Consider the following 21,973-nt stretch of genomic DNA (forward strand, 5'->3'; position numbering starts at 1 on the left):
GCATTTTTTAAAAATGATTTTATATATCTTTAATTTCTTCATTTGAAAACTGTCTTTTCCTGTCCTCTGACCATTTATCAATTGGGGAATGACTTCTTATAACCTTATAAATTTGATGCAATTCTCTATATAGTTTAGAAATGAGACCTTTATCAGAACTCTTAGTTATGAAGATTATTTTCCCAGATTTTTGCTTTCCTTCTAATTTTGGCACCATTGACTTTATTAGTGCAAAATCTTTTTAATTTAATATAGTCAAATCATTTATTTTGCAGTTTATAATATACTCTAATTCTTGTTTGGTCATAAATTTATTTCCTTTCCATAGATCTGATAGAGTATTTCTTGGTATTAATTTATCTATGGTGTCACCCTTTATGTTTAAATTGTGTACCATTTTGACCTTATTTTAGTATAGGGTGAGAGATATGAGTCTATGCCCTGCTTTTGCCATACTGTTTTGCAGTTTTCCCACCAATTTTTGTCAAATATTGAGTTCTTATCCCAGAAGCTGATGTCTTTGAGTTTTCCAAATAGTAGATTGCAGTCATCATTTACTGCACTTTCTTTTCAATTTATCCTAATCTATTGATCCATTACTCTATTTCTTAACTAGAATCAGGCAATTTCAATATGACTGCTTTACAGTATAATTTTAGATCTGGTAGAGCTAGGCCACCTTCCTTTACATTTTCTTCATCATTTCCCTTGCTGTTGACCTTCTGTTGCTCAGATGAATTTTGGTACTATTTTTCCTAGCTTGGTAAAGTAATTATTTGGTAGTTTGATTGCCATGGCACTGAATAAGTAATTTAATTTGGGTAGAATTGTCATTTTTATTATATTAGTTGGACCTAACCATGAGCATTTGACATTTTTCCAATTATTTAGATCTGACTTGATTTGGGTGAGATATGCTTTATAACTGTGTTCATACAGTTTCTGGGTTTGTCTTGGGAGGTAGATTCTCAAGTACTTAATGTTGGCTATAATTACTTTAAATGGAATTTCTCTTTCTATCTCTTGTTCTTGTGCTTTGTTATTCATATAGAGAAATGCTGATGATTTATGTGGATTTATTTTATATCCTGTTACTTTGTTGATTTTGTTAATTGTTTCAAGGAGTTTTTTTAGATGATTTTCTCAGGTATTCTAAGTATACCATCATATCATCTGCAAAGAGTAAGTTTTGCATCCTCAATGCCAATTCTGATTCCTTCATTTTTTTTCTTATTGCTACAGCTAGCATATCTAATACTATATTGAATAGTAATGGTGATAATGGGCATACTTGTTTCATCCTTAATTTTACTGGAAATGCTCTGAGTTTATTCCCAGTACATATAATATTTGTTGATGGTTTGAGATAGATACTATTCATTATTTTAAGGAAAAATCCATTTATTCCTGAATTTCTAGTGTTTTTCAATAGCAATGGGATGTTGTATTTTTATCAAAAGCTTTTTCAGCATCCTTTGAGATAATCATATGATTTCTGTTGGTTTTGCTATTGATATGTTCAATTATGTTGAGTGTTTTCCTAATCTTAAACCATCCCTACCTACTTGGTTTAAATCCTACCTAATTATGCATGGTGTATTATCCTGGTAATAACTTGCTGTAGTCTCATTGCTAAAATTTTAAGATTTTTGCATCAATATTCATTAGGGACATTGTTCTATAATTTTCTTTGTATTGGTTCTTCCTGGTGTAGGTATCAACACAATGTTGGTGTCATGAAAGGAGTTTGGCAGAACTCCTTCCTCTCCTATTTTTAAAATAGTTTATGCAGAATAGGAATTAATTGTTTGTTAAATGTTTGGTAGAATTCACTTGTAAATTCATCTGGACCTAGAAACTTTTTCTTAGGAAGTTTATTGATGGTTTCTTCAATTTCGTTGTTTTTTTTTTTTTTGCAATGGGGTTGTTTAAATAATTTATTTCCTCTTCTGTTCATCTGGACAGCTTGTACTTTTGTAGGCTTCCATTTCACTCAGGTTATCCAATTTATTGGCATACAGTTCAGCAAAGTAACTCCCAATTATCTCTTTAATTTCCTCCTTGTTGGTGGTTAGTTCAACTTTTTCATTTTTGATACTAGTAATTTGGCTATCTTCTTTCTTTTCTTAAAAATCAGATTAACCGAAGATTTATCTGTTTTATTGACTTTTTCAAAAACCAACTCTTAGTTTTACTTATGAGACCATGGTTTTCTTGCTTTCAATTTTATTAATCTCTCCCTTGATTTTCAGAATTTCTAATTTGGCATTTAATTGGGGATTTTTAATTTGTTCTAGCTTTTTATAGTTGCATACCCAATTCATTGATCTCCTCTTTATTTTCTTCATATAGGCATTTAGAGATATAAAATTTCCCCTCAAAACTGCCTTGACTGCATCCCAAAATTTTGTTATGATGTCTCATTAGTATCATTTTCTTGGATATAATTACTGATTATTTCTATTATTGTTACTTGAACCTCGCAGATTCTAGTTTGTTCCATTAAGCATTATTTCAGCTAAAACTTCCCTCTAAAGGAGTATTAATCATGAGATGCTATTGATATAAGACGCTTTACAGATATCGTTTCATGTGATGTTCATAACTCCATACATGAACTCACCTCCCCTTTGATCAGTTGAGGGCAACAGAGGCCATCAGAAACCATATGCTGGTGCTTACCTGGTGTTGATGGTGAGCCAAGGTTGCTCGCTGATACAGGAAGAAGAGAAACCAATTCAAAAGCCAAGAGATTCCTTCAGCATCCAAACCATCACCAATAGTCCTGTTTCCTATTAGATCAGGTCATGGAATGGAATGGTTCTGGAAAAGGCAAGTAAGAAGGATGTCTTTTCAAAGCATTCCCCTCTCTATAATAAACGTAATTGTGCAAGTTATGTCATCCTGTCATGTATATGACAACATAGTAATCTTCAATTATGAAGGATGAATATCAGGATCAGGATGCTCATAATAGCCTATGAGGTGGGTACTCCAGGCATGAATAGATGAGCAAGCCACAGCTCAGAGGAAACCCTTGCCTGGAGGCACAGCATTGGAGGCAGCCTCGTTTCTTCCAAGTAGATTATTGGGGCAGCTAGGTGGCGCAGTGGATAGAGCACCAGCCCTAGAGTCAGGAGTACCTGGGTTCAAATCTGGCCTCAGACACTTAATAATTACCTAGCTGTGTGGCCTTGGGCAAACCACTTAACCCCATTTGCTTTGCAAAAACCTAAAAAACCAACCAAGTGAATTATTGCTCTATGATGCCCCCCTTGCTCCACAGAATGCTGCTAATGTAAAATATGAATTGTTGCTTTAACAAAGATCACCTGCCTTCCCCATTCTCTAGGCAGGAGATAGCAACAGAGTCTCGGAGGTAATCCCCCCTCCAAAACTGCCCCAGCTAGCTCAGGGAGAAATTGGACATGTCCTATAACTAACATCTCTGGGTCCCAATTTCTTCTTCTGCAAAGGGAGGAATATTATATCATTTTTAAGATTTCTTATGGCTTTGACATGCTATGAATTCTCCTATTCTAATTTTGATGTCTCTCCTCCTTTTCAAACTGAATAATTATAATTGTAATTATTATTATTATTATTATTATTATTATAACTGTAGTTTTAGTTTGGTAGTCATAGTACTCTGAAATTTGCAAAGCACTTTGCATCCATCATCTTATTTGAGCCTCTGATGAACTATGAGTATTGTTATCCCCATTTTATATGAAGAAACTGAGGCACAAACAAAGGAGGGATCATACAGTTAATGTTAAGACTTGAAATTTGAGTTCAGGTCCTCCTAACATCTTTCACACTGCCATCCTAAACAACTCCTATTCCTAGGGCAGTCAAGCCAGGCTTAGATGAAACATCTCAACCACTACCTCCCCTTAGACTTGGATAGAGACATCTCAGGTGCAACTCTAAGTACCAAGAGATCCATAAATAACAGGACCCCCCCAGCCATTCTAATACCCACAACCATTGTCTAGAGAATCAAAAGTTGTGGGAATGCTACCAGATAATTGGTAGCTGACACCCCTATTTGACCAAGCCACTGACTACTAGGAAGGAAAATCTAAGTGTTGTTTTCCCCTCTTAGGATATGAGTTTCCTGAAAGCAAGGATTGTCTTATCTATTTGAATAATCAATGTTTTACACATAGTAAGCATTCAATAAATGTTCTCATTCATTCATCATAATCAAAGACTACAGCCAGATTGCCAGCTCAATCAATCAATGAGCAAGTTTGTCTGGAGGGCCTTGGTAGAAGACACTGTACCCAACACTGGGGTAGATACCGAAACAATGAAAAGTGCTCCCTACTTTCTTGCCTCTTCCATCTCCTTGGAAGATAACTAAACACAGAACCATTTGTCAAAAATAATGTCAAGGGTTTTCCTTTGGAAGCTAACTAGTCTCTAAGGTCCCTTATCACTTTGGTATTCTATAATACTATTAAAAAATGTTGCAGTGAAAAACTGTATGGTAATGGCTGTCCATGAAAGGAGAAAAGATAAGAGGAAGATGAATGGCAATCATAAAGGATAAATTGAACTTGAAGATGTTAATGAGCATTTATTAAAGGCTTGCAAGTATGCCAAATAGACATTAGGACTTAAGATACTATCTTATGATAGATGCCTTCAAGTATTTAGAAGAAGGATTTGATTTTTTTTCTGCTTGGTCCCAGCAAAAAAAGGTGGTTGGTACAAAAAGGCAGATTTTTGTTTTGATACGAGGAAAAAAATTCTAACAAAAATTAGTTCTACCTAAAAGTGGAATGGGATGCCTTAAAGAGGGAGTGGACTCCCCTTCAATGAATAATTTAAGAACAGGCTGTAAAACCATTTAGTGATAGACATTCTGGGAGCTTCCTCTCAGCAGAGATATTGCCTCCTCGTCCCTTTTGGAAAAAATCAGCACACAAACACACACACACACAAGCTCTTGGTGTGAAGGGGGCAGTTGAAAGGGTAGATTTGCATATATATGATCACCCTTCAGAGTTAATCAGAGCCTTTAGGACTGGTCTATATTACTCTAGAACAGGAGTTCTTAACCTTTGCATATCATGGACTTCTCTGGCATCTCCCTGATGAAGGCTATGGACCCCTTCTTGGAAAAATGCATTTCAATTCATAGAATGCTTAGGATTACAAAAGAATTAATTATATTGAAAAATGGTGATCAAAGTTTTTTAAAGTTCAGAGGTCATGTGCATCACTAAAAATATGGGGGTTTATTCATTTAAGGTGGGGGTAGATGAACAGAATAGGAACTCCAGGCTTTGAACTCTGCTGTGGCAGTGAAGTAAGTCAACTCCTACTTACAGATTCTTTCACTGATGAGCCCAGTCTCAGGCCTACCAGGTCCATGCCACTGTACCATATGCATGCCTCTCCCCCTCAACTCTTGCCTCTTCTGAGAACAGTAGTCAAATCAGCAAGTCAATAAATTCTCTGGCCTCCCAAACACTGTCCCTGACCTTCTCTGCTAGAAGCATTATTTCACCTATTAGAATATGAGCTCCTTGAAGACATGAATTGTCTTGCTTTCTGGTAATTGGATCCCCAGAACATGGTGAGGGCTTAATAATTGTTTTTCATTCGTTTTGATTGAGTGACACACACCCATAAGTAGAGAGCATACATGACTCATGAGTCACTAATTGCCAGACCCTAGGACAAGCCATGCTAAAAACTGAGTTTCATCTTCTAATTCCCCCTTCCAACATTGACCTGCTATTTCCAGCCATGCCATTGCCATTGCCATTGCCTTGGCTAAGTGAATATCACTTCAAATTACAGATTTTTTTAGCCATTCTAGATGAAAATATTTCTTACCTGCATATTTCCCTGCCTTTCTGAAGGGAACTTATTAAATATAATCCAGTATTTTCTGAATGACTGAGGGAACCACCGAAACATTCTTTTCCACTCATACAGAAAGGCAGTGGAGGAATAATAATAATAATACAATGGAGAGAAAGTTGGCCTGGAAGATTTGATATATATATATATATATATATATATATATATATATATATATATATGTAGGCTGTGTGACCACGGACAAATCACCGAGCCTCTCTAAGGTATAGGCAACCCTCTAAGACAATTTATAAAGAAGGTGGCCAATCTTCATTAGTAGAGGGCATTTCCTCTTATACGACTGAAATCACAGTCCAATTCCTAGAACCACTGAAGTAGCTAAGAGTCCTCTCTCCCTTGAGGTGGACCCAGGAGTAGGACATGCAGCAAGAAAAGAGGAACAGGGGTCTTTCAATTGTGTCAGGACCAGAGGCAGAGGGCAACATTTATTCCTATGTTAAAAGGCCCATGTTCTTTAAATTAACATATCATTTTTCTTACTTGGAAAAATAAATACTTGCAGTTATCAGTGAGCTTTCCTCTAGTATCCACTCTATGCTTCTCTATTTGTTACTTCTAAATTGTTAAATTATATGTAAAATAAGAATAAATAAGTTCTGAGTGAGTGCTTGAAATACCTTTCAAAGAGTAAAATAATGCATGAGCAAGAATCCTTCAAGTCATCTTTGTTTCTTCCCTTTTCCACCCACATTCAATCAGTTGCGAAGTCCTGCCAAATGTTTCCTCTGCAATTATCTCAAACATCCCCAATTTTACATTCTCACATACTCCCCCCCCCCCCAGTTAAGGGCTTAATTACTTCACACCTGCACTGTTAATAGCCTTCTAACTGATACGCCTGCCTCCAATTTCTCCTCTCCATAAATTCTGCACCCCCTACTGGATTAACCTTTCTAACATGTAGCTTTGATCATCAATCTCGTTGCACTGTTTAAAACCTCCAATAGCTCCCCATACAAACTCCTTAAGCCTGGCATTCAAGGCCCACTATTATCTGCCTCCAATCTACCTTTGCCACATCTTGCATACACTAAGCACTTAATGCTAGTGAAGTTGAACTGAATATCTGCCTTTATTTCCCCAGTCAAATTCAATTACTGTTTACATATTTTCTCACCTCTCTGCCTTTGTTCATGCACTTGGTTCCCTTTGTGGACCTCTCCCCCCACACTCCTCCAATTCTCTACCTGCTGAAATCCTATTTTTCTGGGTCCAGCTTAAAATATTCCTTTTGGAAATCCCTCGCAATTTCTCAGCTAACTGGAAGTGATCTCCCCTTCTTCCAAACTCGCATTGGTATGGACTTCTCATGACTCACATCATCAGCTGCTGCATGTTATTATGTCCCTACTTATTTTATTGCATTAATTGATTGTAAGCTTCCTGAAGGCAGTGTATTTTTATGAAGTACACCATGCCCTCATGGATACTTAAGAATGCAAGATAAATGGATTTGGTGCCATTGATTTTGGCTGCTCAGATCTTAGAGGGATATATTTTGCCATTTAGCTGATACAAACTCTCCACCAGAGAATGACGAAACTCTTGTTCTATCACATCCCTGACCTCAACTGTTTTCACCCAACCAAGTAACAGATATTTCCAGCAAGACAAATGAAGAAAAAGTATGGCTATTCTAGAACTAACCTATCCTTAAAGAGAAAAGTGGAGAACCCATCTTTCAGGTTTTAAGAATATCTGAACAAAAGGAAACAGTTCCATCTGAGCAAAGATCAGACTATTATAAAGTACATCCATGTACCAGATGCAAGAGAAGCACTCTAAGAGTTGCATCCTTATGAAAAGGTTTCATCTCTTTCTGTGGATCACTTCTCAAGGTAAATGTAAATACTCTAAGGCTTCTAGGAAAGAGCCAATCTCAGAGAGGATAGGAGCAAGATAGTTTTAGGTATTCCTTTTTGCAGGTTGAAATTTTAATTGGGTGACACAGGAAAGATGTACATAATATCGTGTGGCTAGGATGTCAAAGTCCTGATGCCAGTAAGAAGTACATTGAACTGGGAAAGGACCAATGCTGAGGAAACTTGCAAAGAAGGCAATTAATAGTCACAATAATTAGGCATCCTCAGCAGAGAGGGAGGGAAAGGACACAGAAATTCCCAGGCTCTCTTTCAGAAGTGGGTACACCAATCAGTTGCTCTTGATGGGGTCCTAGCATTTCATGCCTTCCCTAGCAGAAGACCTGAAAGAGACCTGAGGGACCACCTCATTTAGTCCTATCACTCCAAGCCCACAGAGGTAGGAAGACCTAGGATCTTTTTGGATAGGGTTAGCTCATGAGTGCCACAAATAAAGATGGCCTCTTTTTCAACAAAGAACATTTTAACACTCACTTTTTCTTTCTTGTTGTTTTCTGTCCCTTTCCTGTTTCCTCATCTGAAAAGAGGATAAGCCCTAAGGTCATTAGCTTACAACATTGTTGTACAGATCAAATGAGATAATATAAGTCAAGTGCTTTGCAAATCTTTAAGAATTTTATAATTATCTGTTTCTCTTGTTCTTTTATATTTTCAAAACTGTATGTATGCATTCTTCACTTTCCTGCAAAAGGTGAAATGCAGATTGAACTTTTTAACAAGTCAAATCATGTTTGCAATGCACTGACATCTGCTAAAAGAAAACTCAAACTGAATCCTTTTGTAGAAGATAGATAATCATCTCCCAAGTTACCCAGAGTTTTGGATGGAAGAATTTCTTAAAGCAAGGCCCACCTGTATTGCCAATTTCCAGATGACAGTTGGAGAGGTTTCCCACCATATCAAGGATGCATGAACAAGCGCAAATATCATCTGTCACCTAGAGTAGAGTATTCGACTGTATGACCTTGGACAAGTCACCTCCCCTCTTTTAAACTTTAGTTCCCCCATCTGTAAAATGAAGGTGCCAAGTTAGTATTTGTTAAGTCCTTTATAAAATCCACAGTAATGAGAAAATTGGACACTTTGGGGAAGAGGGGGAAAAATATATGCCATGCTAGCCAGATGAGTTAACAGCTTCATTTATTTTAATGTAGCATCAAGTAGCACTAAAAACACCAGCAAGAATTGCACACAATGCTAATAGCAAATTTAATATGATTTATTCCTATGATAAATCATGATACACTTAGCAAAAATACCAAGGTCCATTTTTCAATACTATGCAAGCGATGAATTCAGAAAATCCGTTAAGTAAATAATGAGTTTTGCCTATAAATCACCAGCAAAGGTTTTAGAAAACACCACTAAAACACAACAATAAATTAGAGCAAGAGTTTCCTAAATGTCAGTTTCATTACAGCTGTGAACCTCTCTTACCCTCATAAATAATGGTCCCTGACTTAAGAGACAGTAGGAGAAAAAGTGGCTAACTTTTATTCTTTGCTCTTTACTTTGTCTATATCCTAATTCTTTCTTCCTATTATATCCAGAACCACTACCCTAGATCTTCAAACTTTGTTCTCTCCACTAGCTAGGCTATTCTTTTTCAGCCTGCTGCTTGGCTGGAACAATCTCCTGGGCTATGAACACAACAGAATGTGCAGGAAAGCATTTTAGGAAGCTCCTGAAACTTCACCCAGAGCAACGACAAGATCCATTTGTTGTCTCCAATTCGGACACCCTCTCAGGCACAGGGGTGGCACATCAGAGACCCAGGCCCGTCACATACTTCCCAGAATAAAAACTCGGGTTCTTTGAAGTAAGCTAAATACAAATCCAGGGGAGAAGGCATTTAAAAGTGGGTACCTTTCCATCATTCGATGACTAGCATCCTTGAATCCCACTTCGGAGCTTTTGGGAGCTGGAAGGAACTGAATGATGACTGGTCAGGGTTAAGAGTGAGAAGTACTATATTAACGCCCCAAGAAACTAGGATCATAATGGAAGATCCCTGTCTGTGCAAAGCCCCGCTAGAGGATCAGACAAATACTTCTAAATGGCATGTTCCCTGATGGATGAAACAGCATGAACATTTTCACAGGCTGGAGATAAGAAAATAGTCATTCATTATACCAGTCTCACAACTTTTTATAAACAAGAATGACACCAAAAAGGTTAAATTTATAAAGGAGACAACAGAATTTATATAAACACAGAATCCTAATATCACTTACAGAAAGACATAATGGTACCAAGATGTTTGTCTATCAATGGATGTTTGAAAACATTTTATTTTCTTAATAGTTATATATTCCTTTAGGCTGATCATTTTTCTAGCAAACCTTATCTTCTTTATTAATATATCCACTAGGGCAGCTAGGTGGCACAATGGATAGAATACTGGTCCTGGAATTAGGAAGACCTACATTCAAATCTGACCTCAGACACTTAATACTTTCTTAGCTGTGGGACCTTGGGCAAGTCCCTTAACCCCATTGCCTTACAAAAATAATAATAATAATGTATCTACCTAGCCTTCAGTCCAAATGAACACAAATTCCAAATTAAAGAAACCCAGATTAATAAGGTGTAATAAGTTCCTTGAACTGTATCTCCTTTTCAACTCTCTCCCATCCAGGTCACTTCTGTTAGTGTCAAACATCAAAAAAATTCTTCAATTCTTTCTCACATCTACCAGGTTAAGGTAGAGAATAAGAAAATGTTAAAAACAACCACAACAACCCATAAACAAGAAGCCATCTAGTTATATAAACCTTAGGACTCAAAAACCCAGTGCATTTTAATAAACACCCATGGTCTGGTTATAAACATTATGATCCTGCAGAGGGTCACTGTCTACAAAATACAGTTCACCTGCATGGATATCAGTAAAATCAGCAGTGAAATTCTCAGGGTTAAAACTCACCCATACGGTAAACCTGTAGTCCACTGTACGTATAGAATAGCCCATAATTTTTATGTCTTTTAAATCTGGCTTATCAGAATTCCACTGAGGTGTGTCTGCGGGTCGTGGATATTGACTGTATGCTACAAGGTCAAGGGGCTTCCTGGTACTGTAATAAGAGTCTTTTCTCCATTTGGTGAAGTTTAAATATCTAACAAGGCTTGGTCCTTCTCTGCACAGCTCAATGTTAAATGAATCAAATGGGCAGCGTGGGGGGATATTCAGGCCAGCAAGTTCTGAGAGAGTTGGAAAAAGAGACACAAGTTCAACCAGCTCCATGGCTTGCCCTCCTAGAAAAAAAAAAAAGAACAAGGTAGACGGTGTGATATCTGAGTGAACAAAATAGAAGCCAAAAGAAGAAAGCCATAGCTTGGGACCACACATTTATTTCATCATATTCTTTTTTTCTTTTATTTAGAAGAAAGTCAAATTAGTCTCTTACTCCCTCCCAATTGCTCTTCTTGCACTGCCAAGTGACCATGAATATATTAAATATCTAACTCTATAAGTTGGCTGATAATAAATGACATAATAGTGCAAGTAACTCTTTAAAAATGATTTAAGTTACAGTTGAAGACATTTCAACTATATAAAAACCTTGAAATTCTGTTGTGTGAGGATTTAGATCTGGGAGGATTAAAAGACTACTTATTCAAAACCTCCTAACTAAAAAGAGAATTGAATAATCAACTTTTATTTAAGCCCTGCACCGCAGAGAAGGATTCTCTGTAAACTCAGTCCTGACTAGGATGTTCATTCAAGGACCCAATTTCCATCTCCTGGATGACAGAGAAATCTGGAGAATAAACACAGCTCTGTAAAACTGACATCCACCAAAATCCTCTTTGGATACCTCACTGCAGCATGAAGGTGACCTTAGTTTTACCCAAAGCTATACCCAGCTGGAAAGGCTTCATATATGGGCTCAGAGGTGGACTGAATGTCCATGGTCTAAACACCAACTTTGCTTGATTCAGAAAGACCCCTAACCAGATTAGTCCTGGGGTGATGAATTTGGGGGTCTCAACTCTCTAAGATCATCTGCTAAGATAGAGGAGTTCTGATCTATACTGATGAAGTTACAAATCCATGTGAAATAATAAATTAAAATTAAAAATACCGTATAATTCATGTTCTATAAAGATTTTATAGAACACTTTGTGTGTCTACAGGGTGTCGCAAAAGTCATTGCAGTTAAAAACAAGTTTAAACCTGTATTAAGACTTTTGGGACACCCAGTATAAATAGCTCAAACAAAAGTTAAAAATGTTTCCATTTGGTTTTACTTTCTTTGTCTGATTCAGAAGCTGGTTTCTCAATGACAATTAACCAGTAAGTATTGGTTTTTAGCATCTATTTTGAATCTTAAGTTTCAAAAGTAGCAATGCTCAAAACTGGGAATCAGGCTTGAAATTTTTCACCACCTGGTCCCCGGTCCCTAGACTTTAAGAGATCAGAGACTAGTTTCAGCTTGAACTCTGATAGTAGTCTACCTGGCTTCTACTCCTTCTCTCTAAAGTTCTAATATCTACTCATTTCTTGCTTAACACAATTCTGTACTTAAATACATTTATCACTATCATATCAGTCTTAACTCTCAATTAGATTGTAGGCCCCTTAAGGGTAGAAATTAGATCTAGACATATTACATGTATAATTGTATATTAAATATTTAATTTTTCAGTATCCCTTTCTCCCTCAACTACTTAGCACAGTTCTGAGAACTTGAATGAGACAAACTAGTTGCATTTCCAGGCTTGAGGATATGATTCAGGGCAAATCACTCCAATGCTAAGAATCTCATTTTTACAGTATGTTCAATGTGAGGAACATAAGCCATCATTGTGGTAAAAAGTACGTTGGAAACATTCAAGAACTAAGAAATACAATTTACTACATAGATTTTTACCAAGGTCTCAAAGAGGCGTAACAGAAATAATAATAATAAAAAAAAAGAATCAAGTAGATCAACTGCTTCATTTTAGATGAAGCAACCGAAGCTTTGAGATCCTATGACCTGTCCAAAGTCATGGAGCAAGTTAATAGCAGACTAGAGACAAGAATTCAAGAATTCTTCTAATTCCCAGAATCTAATAATCTTACTCTTTGTTTCTCTGGGTTTTAAGAAGATTCTAAATTCTTTCAAAGAGCTATACAATGGAGAATAATCTTAGCAAGGAAAGCAAGATGAAAGTATCTAGACTATAGACTATATGTATGCAGAAGTTAGGTAATATAGCCAAGAAAAATTACAACAGAGACAAAGAGAACTTTAGGGTAGGCCAAGAATGAGCTCACACTTTGGAAAACCATTTAAGACAAAAAGGATAGCAAGTGCAAATGGATAGCAAGATGCTGCACATTAGAAGAGAAAGGACAGATATGAGAATAAGCAGGACTTTGACTATGCTCCCACCTACTCCATAAAGGAGGAATGGACTACAAAATGAAAAAGGCAGAAACAAAATGAAGCTCAAAATATGGGAGAAAAGGATGTGAGAACACTTAGCCAGTTTTCCAGGAGGATCATAGACTATTAAACTGGGAAGGAATCTTGGAGAAGATTCCATGAGTCACTTCACAGAGTTTTCAATGATATCTGTGAATATAAGAAAAAAGTTGGCTGAGTAGCAATACTGTTAACATGGATTTGCAAGTGGCTGAACAACAACAGTTGATTAGTGGAGAGAAGGGAAGGGAAAGGAAAGAAGTAGTATCTAATGGTATGTTCCAAGCTCCCCTCTCGATCCTGTGTTATTCAACCTATTTAACCAAAGATTTGGATGATGACATGAGAAATCCAATGACTAAGTCTGCAGCTGATACAAAGGGAGAAAGAAATAGCTAATAATACATAGTAAATAAAATCAGGATTCACAGATGTCTTGACAAGCTGGCACAATCCTAAAAGGAGCTATATAAATGAAAAGGAGAAATTATAATAATAGAGTAGTTAAGTTTTATTTTACAACACTCATTTTTTGTACCTGGAACCATCACGTTTGATGTTGAGTCAAAGGGATCAATGTAAGAGAAAAGCTTCTCTCCAGGTGAAGGAAATGGAGCAGTCTTTCCAGGCACATAAAACATCAGAGGCACTTGAGTGACTACATCAAAATTGCTGTATTTGGCCCATTCTCCATGTTCACCCAGAGCCCATCCTGGACAATAAGAAGCACAAGTCACACAGACACCAAAAGACAAAAAAAAACAAAACAAAACAAAAAAAAACCTTTACACAAATAAAATCACATCATGGTAGGCTCGATTAGACACTATTTCCTGTTATGTCCCCTTCCAACACCTCATCATGGTTCTCTGAGGCATTCAGCCTTTCTGGTTTGTTGGACAGTGCCATTAACAGAGGCTCCCCTCCAATGCCATGAAGAAGCAATGGAGGGGGACTTGAGTGAAGACAGGTATTTAAGGAATGACCAGAGGAGAGTCTATATTTCCAAAGAAGAAAGAACAGGAAATTATCTTAAGGATTTCTTTTTTCCACTGGGTCATAGCTTAATGACAAAATGACAAAATTGCCTTCTAGCTGCTTTACTGAGTTTAACTACTAAACCCTTTGAAAAATGGTGAAAATACTGTAAGTTGTTCATCTGTTTTGAAAAAGAATAGCAAATTGTATTTAATCATATTTAATCACACAACTAAACAAGGGGACTATGGCATGAAAAAAGCCTCATTGAATAAAGTATATGCTATCTGTGGTTCCCAGACATGCCTAAGAAACCCATATGTACATGTGTGTGTGTATATATATATATATATATATATATATATATATATATATATATTCCTGCATATGACTGATGGCTATATACATCGATGTATGTATGTATGTATTTGGAAAATGACAATTGATGAATGTATATAGATGTTCATATATATCGTGTGTCCATATATATACAGTCCTTAACCGCCATTCCCTGTATCCATGCATACATGTATCCAAGCATGCATATGTCAAGAATTGTATGTAGATTATAGATGCGTATATATGGAGATATGTATGTAGATCTGTGTGCGAATAGGAATCTACACATTACTCAATTGCCATAAGTATATGTACACACACATAAATTGTATGTATGTATGTAGTTCATGCATATATGCAGATAGATTGTCTAGAGAGATATGTGTGTAGATATGTGTTTGTATACACATATTACTCATCAACTGTTGTTCCCCATCTACTAATTCTGCTCCTCTCAGAACATAATGCTTGCCAAGGCTCAGTGAACCTCACTCAGAAGGTCCTACCCTAAGCAAATAAATATTTCCCCTACTCCTTACTCACTTTTCAACTCCACCTGGTCTTGTAATAGCCTCAGGGACAAACGCTAATCCTTGTCAGGAGGCACAAATTTAATAGACAAGTACAATAATTGAACAGTCTACTATTTTACGAGAATATGAGAGTTCCCACCACAATGCTTGATCATCGAATCATGCCATGAGTGGGAATTTGCTATCTGTAGTGGGGTAAGGAGGAACTCTGCAGGGTTCTTGCCACTTGGAAGGGGCTCGTTTGCCTTTTGGTGCAATTTCAAAGTGACAGTGTGAGTCTGAGAATTCCTCTATTCTCTGACTTAGAAAGCCTCTGGCCAGGGCTTTAGGGAAGGACTACATCTCATCAATAGCAACTCATTGAGAAAAAAATGGCTCTGAACAATTCCCTTTAAGGAAAGAAGTTGGCTCAAAAGGAGATGCAGTTACAGGTTGGTGAAGTAGGGAACACTCTGTTGCACACAACACAAATACAAAAGAAGAGCTGACTCACCCAAGAGCACGGGTGGTATTTCCAAGACCAGAAAACATTTCAAGACCAATTCTAGAACTTCGAATCACTTCCCAGGACACTTCAAAATGCTTACCATGATCAGATACAAAGGCAACAATTGTGTTGTTAGAGAGCTGAAGTTCATCCAAAGCATTTAACAGGCGACCAACTTGTGAATCCAAGTAAGAAACAGATGCAAAATAACTCTGACGGATTTTCCGCTGCAAATATAAAAAAAAAAACCCTTAAATCCTTCCATTCAGACTTCACTTATATACTTTCATCCAATTTGGGATCTTTATTTTTGTCAACTACCACATGGTAGAAGTCTATTATTCTTTTACCTTGAATTTACTAAGAAAATACAAGCCGTTTACCATCAACTCCCCCTTCATTTCACATGCCTTTGCCAATAGTTCACACTTCCAACTCTCTCTCTAGTCTCTCACACCCTCTCTTGACTTTTTTAGCAGACTTTGACTTAAATCACTGCTCCTTTCCCACTCTCTCTAATCTTTAATCTTGCCGGATTTTCTGCTTCTTTTTCATGCTACCTCCGAATATGCCAAAATCTGTCTCATCCTGGAAAAACCACAACTACCATACCTTCAAATGATAGTCCAAATCTCTCTCTCTGCCCTTTTTCACCCCAACTCCTATGAAAAAAGATCTACATGCCAATCACTACTTCTCCCTTCAATCTTGCCTAATTCTTTTGCAATCTGCTTCCAACCTCATCATTCAATTAAAAAAGTTCTCATATTTAGAGAATTCTAGAAAATCAACTAAAAAACTACTTTAAACAATTAGCAAATTTAGCAAAGTTCCAGGACATAAAATAAACCACATAAATCATAAGCATTTTAATATATTACCAACAAAGTTTAACAATAATCGATAGAGAAATTCCATTTAAAGAAACTGTAGACAACATAAAATACTTGAGAATCTACATTCCAAGACAAACCCAGAAGCTAAAGAAACACAATTATAAAACACTTTTCACACAAATAAAGTCATATAGAGACAATTGCAAAATGTCAATTGTCATGGTTAGGTCAAGCTAATATAATAAAAATGACAATTCTACCTAAATTAAATTATTCGGTGCCATACCAATCGAAGTACCAAAAATTATTTTACAGTTAGAAAAAATAGTAATGGGGCAGCTAGGTGGCATAGTGGATATAGAGCACAGGCCCTGGAGTCAGGGGGACCTGAGTTCAAATCTGGCTTCAGACCCTTAATAACTGCCTGGCTGTGTGACCTTGGGCAAGTCATTTAACCCCACTGCCTTAATAAATAATTTAAAAAAAAGAAAAAATAGTAACAGAATTCATCTGGAGAAATAAAAAGTCAACTATATTATTAATCAGCAGTCTTTGAAACTGTCTGATACTGGCTAAGAAATAGAGACACAGACCAATGGAATAGATTAAGATACAAAAGAAATAGTAGTAAATGACTATAGTAATCTACTGTTCAATAAACCCAAAGACTCCAGTTACTGGGATAAGAACTCACTATTTGACAAAAACTGCTAGGAAAAAAACATAAAATAATATGGCAGAAACTAGGCAGAGACTAACATCTCACACCCTATAGCAAGGTAAGACCGAAGTGGGTACAGGCTTTAGACATAAAGGGTGCTACCAAAAGTCAATTAAGAAAACAAGGAATAGTTAATCTTTTAGAACTATGGATAGGGGAATAATTTATGACCAAAGAAGACATAGAGAACAAAATAAATTACAAAAATAGATAATTTTGACTATAATAAATTAAGAAGTTTTTACAAAAATCAATGCAACCAAGATTAAAAGGCATGCAGAAAGATAGGAAACAATTTTCATAACTAGTGTTTCTGATAAAGGACTCATTTCTAAAATATATAGAGAACAGGGTCAAATTTATAAGAATACAAGTTATTCTTCAATTGATAAATGGTCAAAGGATATGAACAGGCAGTTTTCAGATGAGGTAATTAAAACTATCTATAGTCAAATAAAAATGCTCCAAATCATTATTGATTAGAGAAATGTAAATTAAAACAGCTCTGAGGTACTTTCTCACACCTATCAGATTGGCTAAAATGGCAAAAAAAAGGAAAATGACCAATGCTGGGGAGGATGTGGGAAAACTAGGATACTAATGCATTGTTGGTAGAGTTATGAACTGATCCAATCATTGAGGAAGAGCAATTTGGAACCATACCCAAAGGCCAATAAATCCACTACTACAATAAATCCTAAAGAAATAATAAAAAAGGGGTGGAACCAACATGTACAAAAATATTTATAACTTTTTATAGTGGCGAAGAATTGAGAATTAAGGGGATGGCCATCAATTGGGGAATGGCTAAACAAGCTATGATATGTGAATGTTATGAAGTACTCTAGTTCTGTGGGAAATCACAAGCAACTTGACTTTAGGAAAGCATAGAAAGGTGTGCATGAATTGATGCTAACAGCAACATTATGAGATGTTCCACTATGAAGGACACAGATCCTCCCTGCAGCTCAGTGATCAAAGATAATCCTGAGAGACCTGTTAAGGAAAATGCTATTCACATCCAGAGGGAAAAAACTATGGAGTCTGAATAAAGAGCAAAGCACAATATGTTCACTTTTTAAATTTTTTTATCTCTTTACTTTCTTATGTCTTTCTGCTTAGTTCTAATTCTTCTTTCACAACATGAGTAATAGGGAAATATTTTAAACAAAACTTTACATCTATAACTTTTATCAGACTGTTTGATGCCATGGGGAAAAGAGTAGGAAGGCAGGGTAGTAGAAAAAAATAGAACTCAAAAGCTTGCAAAAGGATGAAGGCTGGAAACTATCTTCGCATGGAATTGAGAAAAAGAATGCTTGGAGTCATTACAAAAGAAAAAAGAAAAACAGACAAAAAAAGAAAGAAAAAGAAAAATGCTCTATCCAAAGTTACTAGTTACTTTTCTCAGCCCTCATGCTTCTTTAATTTTGTGCAATATTTAACACTTTTGTTGACCACTTTCTGGATCCTCTTTTGGTGCTCTTGCTACCTGTCAGACCACTCCTTCTCATTGTCCTTTCCTCTATATCCCACCCCACCAACTATGAGAGTTCCTGAAGACTCCTCTTTTCTCTCTTTATACTCTAACCTGATGGCCTCATCAGTTCACATAATTTTAATTATCATCTCAATTCAGATGACTTCTTTTTCTATATATTCAGTCCCAGGTTTTCTCCTGAGTTCCATTCTACATTACCAACAGGCCACTGGACATTTCCAGGAGGATATTCTATAGGCATCTCAAATTCACATGGTACAAAGCAATTTCCTCATCTCTGCAGAGGATATGGATATCCTTCTGGTCATCTAGTTTCACAAGCTACACATTTATGCTGGATTCCTCACTCTCACTAGCCTACATATCCAATCAGCTGCCAAATATTATCATTTCTACCTCTACAACATCTTTTGCATTTGTCCACTCTATAATGGATTTATCTTGTACATTTATCTTGCACATATATGAATATGTGCCCATATCTTTCTGCCCTCTCTGCCCCCTGCCCCCAAGATCACCTTCTGTGATAACTGCTCATTGTAAATGTACCAGAGGAGGCTCTTAGTATACATGTTGGTAGCCATGGCTGAATCTGGATGTCTAAACAAGATTGTAGCTCTGGTTCTGCTATTGTGGCAGCTGAGCCAAGGTACTTCTTTTCTCAAGACTAGCTTCTTGCTCTGTAAAATGATGATCCAGAGTACGTCTACAGCCCCCTCCCCCCTGCTCTTAAGGTTTATTATCTAACTGATATTGGAACTAAAGGTCAGCCCCAGAGAGCCAAGCATGAGTAGACTAATAAATGAAACAAAGCTGAGGAGTGCTAAGGACAAGTCAAAAGGCCTTTGGCCTAATATGAGGAGAAAAATAGTGAGAACGATCATGAGAAGGGCAGTACGGCTGCTCCAGGGAAGTGAGACCATAATGGACAACTGAGAGAAGGGAGAACTATACAAAGTTCATGATGCTTGTTTTCTCTGCCAAGGAGAATGATGTCTAGAATGAAAGGGACTAAATAAAAATTGATAATAGAGAGCTCAAACCCAAGGGGACATAACATAAAAACAAGTATAAAACATAAAATAGGGCGGCTAGGTGGCATAGTGGATAAAGCACCAGCCTTGGAGTCAGGAGTACCTGGGTTCAAGTCCGGTCTCCGACACTTAATAATTACCTAGCTGTGTAGCCTTGGGCAGGCCACTTAACCCCATTTGCCTTGCAAAAAACTAAAAAACCATAAAATAAGGCTTCTGTCTCCCATATTCTCTCCCCAAATTTAGTAAAAGAAAATGCTAAGTAAGAAGACTGCACACCCCAGGAGGAGAGGAGGATGGAAAGTCTAAAGCCAGACATGACTATGAGAAGAAGATTGGATTAAGAATAGGGGCAGAGGGAGAGTTTTATAACCTGCCTTATGGCCTGGGTTTCTGTTATTGCCAACATTTTTTTTCAGAATAAACAAGGCAGAGGATGAAATATTCATGAAGCAGAAAGGGACCACCTTTCTGGTGGCTCTGGAGAAGCACCATGGCCTGATGGGTAGGGATGATTCAGAGAGGACAAGAGAAGACTACACGTGTGCCCACCAAAACAAGTCCGTTCAGGGCAGGTAGTACCACCAGCTGCCATAAGACTGTAGCTGTTAAGGGGAGGAAAGGGAAGGCAGGTCATTCCAGACAAACCATTAGGCCAACTCCCTGGCACAATACTGCTTGTCTTGACCCCTGAGCTAAAATGGGCCTAGCAAAGTATATATGGGTTCCTATAACTGGATTTCTCATTTGTCTCAGTCCTTTGGGTGGTACCAATCTGGTCTATTTTTCTGGTTTCTGCTTGCTCATCTCCCCTTTTCCAGAGGCCAGAACAAATATGACAGTACCATTGGATCCAGAAGCCTGCAATGAGGTTATATGGCTCAACAATGGAAGAAGAATTTGCCAATCCCTCATTAATGCTGGAAATGACACCCACAGAGCATAGAGCCACACCCTGAGCAAGCAGATGTGAGGCATTTCAGTTGCATTCAGGCAGCAACATCATCTTCCCTAAAATATGTCTTTGAAAATAGAAACCAAATGGGGTACCCAGAGTTTGGGAAGTGGCTCAGTCACCAGATTTTAGGGGGAATGCCAGCTGTAGTGCCATGCAACGATTCAGTTTGGGTCTCCTCCTCCAGCAGTCCATCAGACTTCTTGATGGCTCTCATCATTAGGAATGTCTTCCTAACTTGAAGTCTAACTGCGACATTATGCAAACTTGACCCCAGTGCTCCTGGCTGTGCTTCTGGGACCAAATAGGTCACCCTATAACAAAGCAACTTGCAAATATCTACTGAATCCTTCACTCCTTTTTGCTTCAGGTTAAACACATCCCTACTTCCTTCAGTTAATGCCCATGCCTCTGACCCTTTAATGTCCAGGTCCCAATGTGGTACACTGGAACCACAGTGACTACTACAAACCTTTCCATGGTGGTATCCTCTTCCCTCCCCACCCTTCTCGGCTCACAGTTCAATGTACAAAAGATCTCCCTATTCTCCCCTCATCAAACATCATTTCAATATCTTCCCCATTATTGCCTTCTTCACCCTTGATTCAGGAATGCCCTTCCTCTCACCAAAGCAAACTCTTCCACATGCATCCTTGAATCTACAGCCACTCTCTCATATTTAATCACCTCCATTCTCCTAAGTTCCTTCTCTGCTGTCTACAAACATGCCCAAATCTCTCCCTTCCTTGATCTCATCATTTTTACTATCTATCATCCTATAGCTCTTCTCTTATCAGTAAGTTCCTGGAGAAATCCATCTATAGCTGGTGCCTCTACTGCCTCCCCTCTAGACCTCTTCAATCTGGTTTCTGATATCATCACCATTTAGCTGAAACTGTTCTCTCCAAAACTCCTCCAGAGTTAACAACGATCTCAAAACGACAGCTTTCCTGACCAAGAAGTAGCCTTTGATACCACTGCTCACCTCCTGCTGGTGACTCTCTCCTCCCTAGACTTATGACACCACCCTCTACAGACTCTTCTTTGCTCTTTTTCGTCTAGGTCACACCCACTATAAAAATGGGTCACAGAACCCCAAAGACTCTGACCTAGCCCTTCTATTCTGTCTTGCTGGGTGATCACATCAGCTCCCATGGGTTCTATAATCATCTCTATGTAGAGGATTCCCAGATCCTGATATCCAGACTTCATCTTTCTGCTGGGCTACAATCACACATCTCCATCTGCCTCCTGGACTTCTGAAACTGAAAATCCTGAAGGGGTTTCAAACTTAATATGTCCAAAACAGAATTATTTATCTTTTCCCCAAAACCATTCCCTCTTCCAACTGTCTCCATTACCATCAAGGGCACTGCCATCCTCCCATTTGCCCA

The 21,973-nt window shown here is 37.5% G+C and overlaps 1 protein-coding gene across 4 annotated transcripts in view; it reads right to left on the reverse strand.

The window, feature by feature from the left end:
* Positions 1 to 1,564: 1,564 nt before the first annotated feature.
* Positions 1,565 to 21,973, reverse strand: part of LOC141496899 (iduronate 2-sulfatase-like) — a 34,248-nt gene continuing 13,839 nt past the window's right edge. The window contains exons 7-11 of one of the 4 annotated variants that reach the window (XR_012471190.1): positions 15,633 to 15,759; positions 13,734 to 13,907; positions 10,708 to 11,036; positions 8,634 to 8,789; positions 1,565 to 2,823 (exon numbers count right to left, since the gene is read on the reverse strand). Coding sequence is in view for 3 of the 4 variants with exons in the window: in XM_074199481.1 (XP_074055582.1) it covers positions 10,582 to 11,036; positions 13,734 to 13,907; positions 15,633 to 15,759 (756 nt within the window). In the remaining variant the exon portion in view is untranslated. The other 3 variants (XM_074199483.1, XM_074199482.1, XM_074199481.1) reach the window with 3 other exon arrangements.

This window comes from Macrotis lagotis, chromosome X (assembly GCF_037893015.1).
Source record: "Macrotis lagotis isolate mMagLag1 chromosome X, bilby.v1.9.chrom.fasta, whole genome shotgun sequence".
In the NCBI taxonomy this organism is placed as follows: domain Eukaryota; kingdom Metazoa; phylum Chordata; class Mammalia; order Peramelemorphia; family Peramelidae; genus Macrotis; species Macrotis lagotis.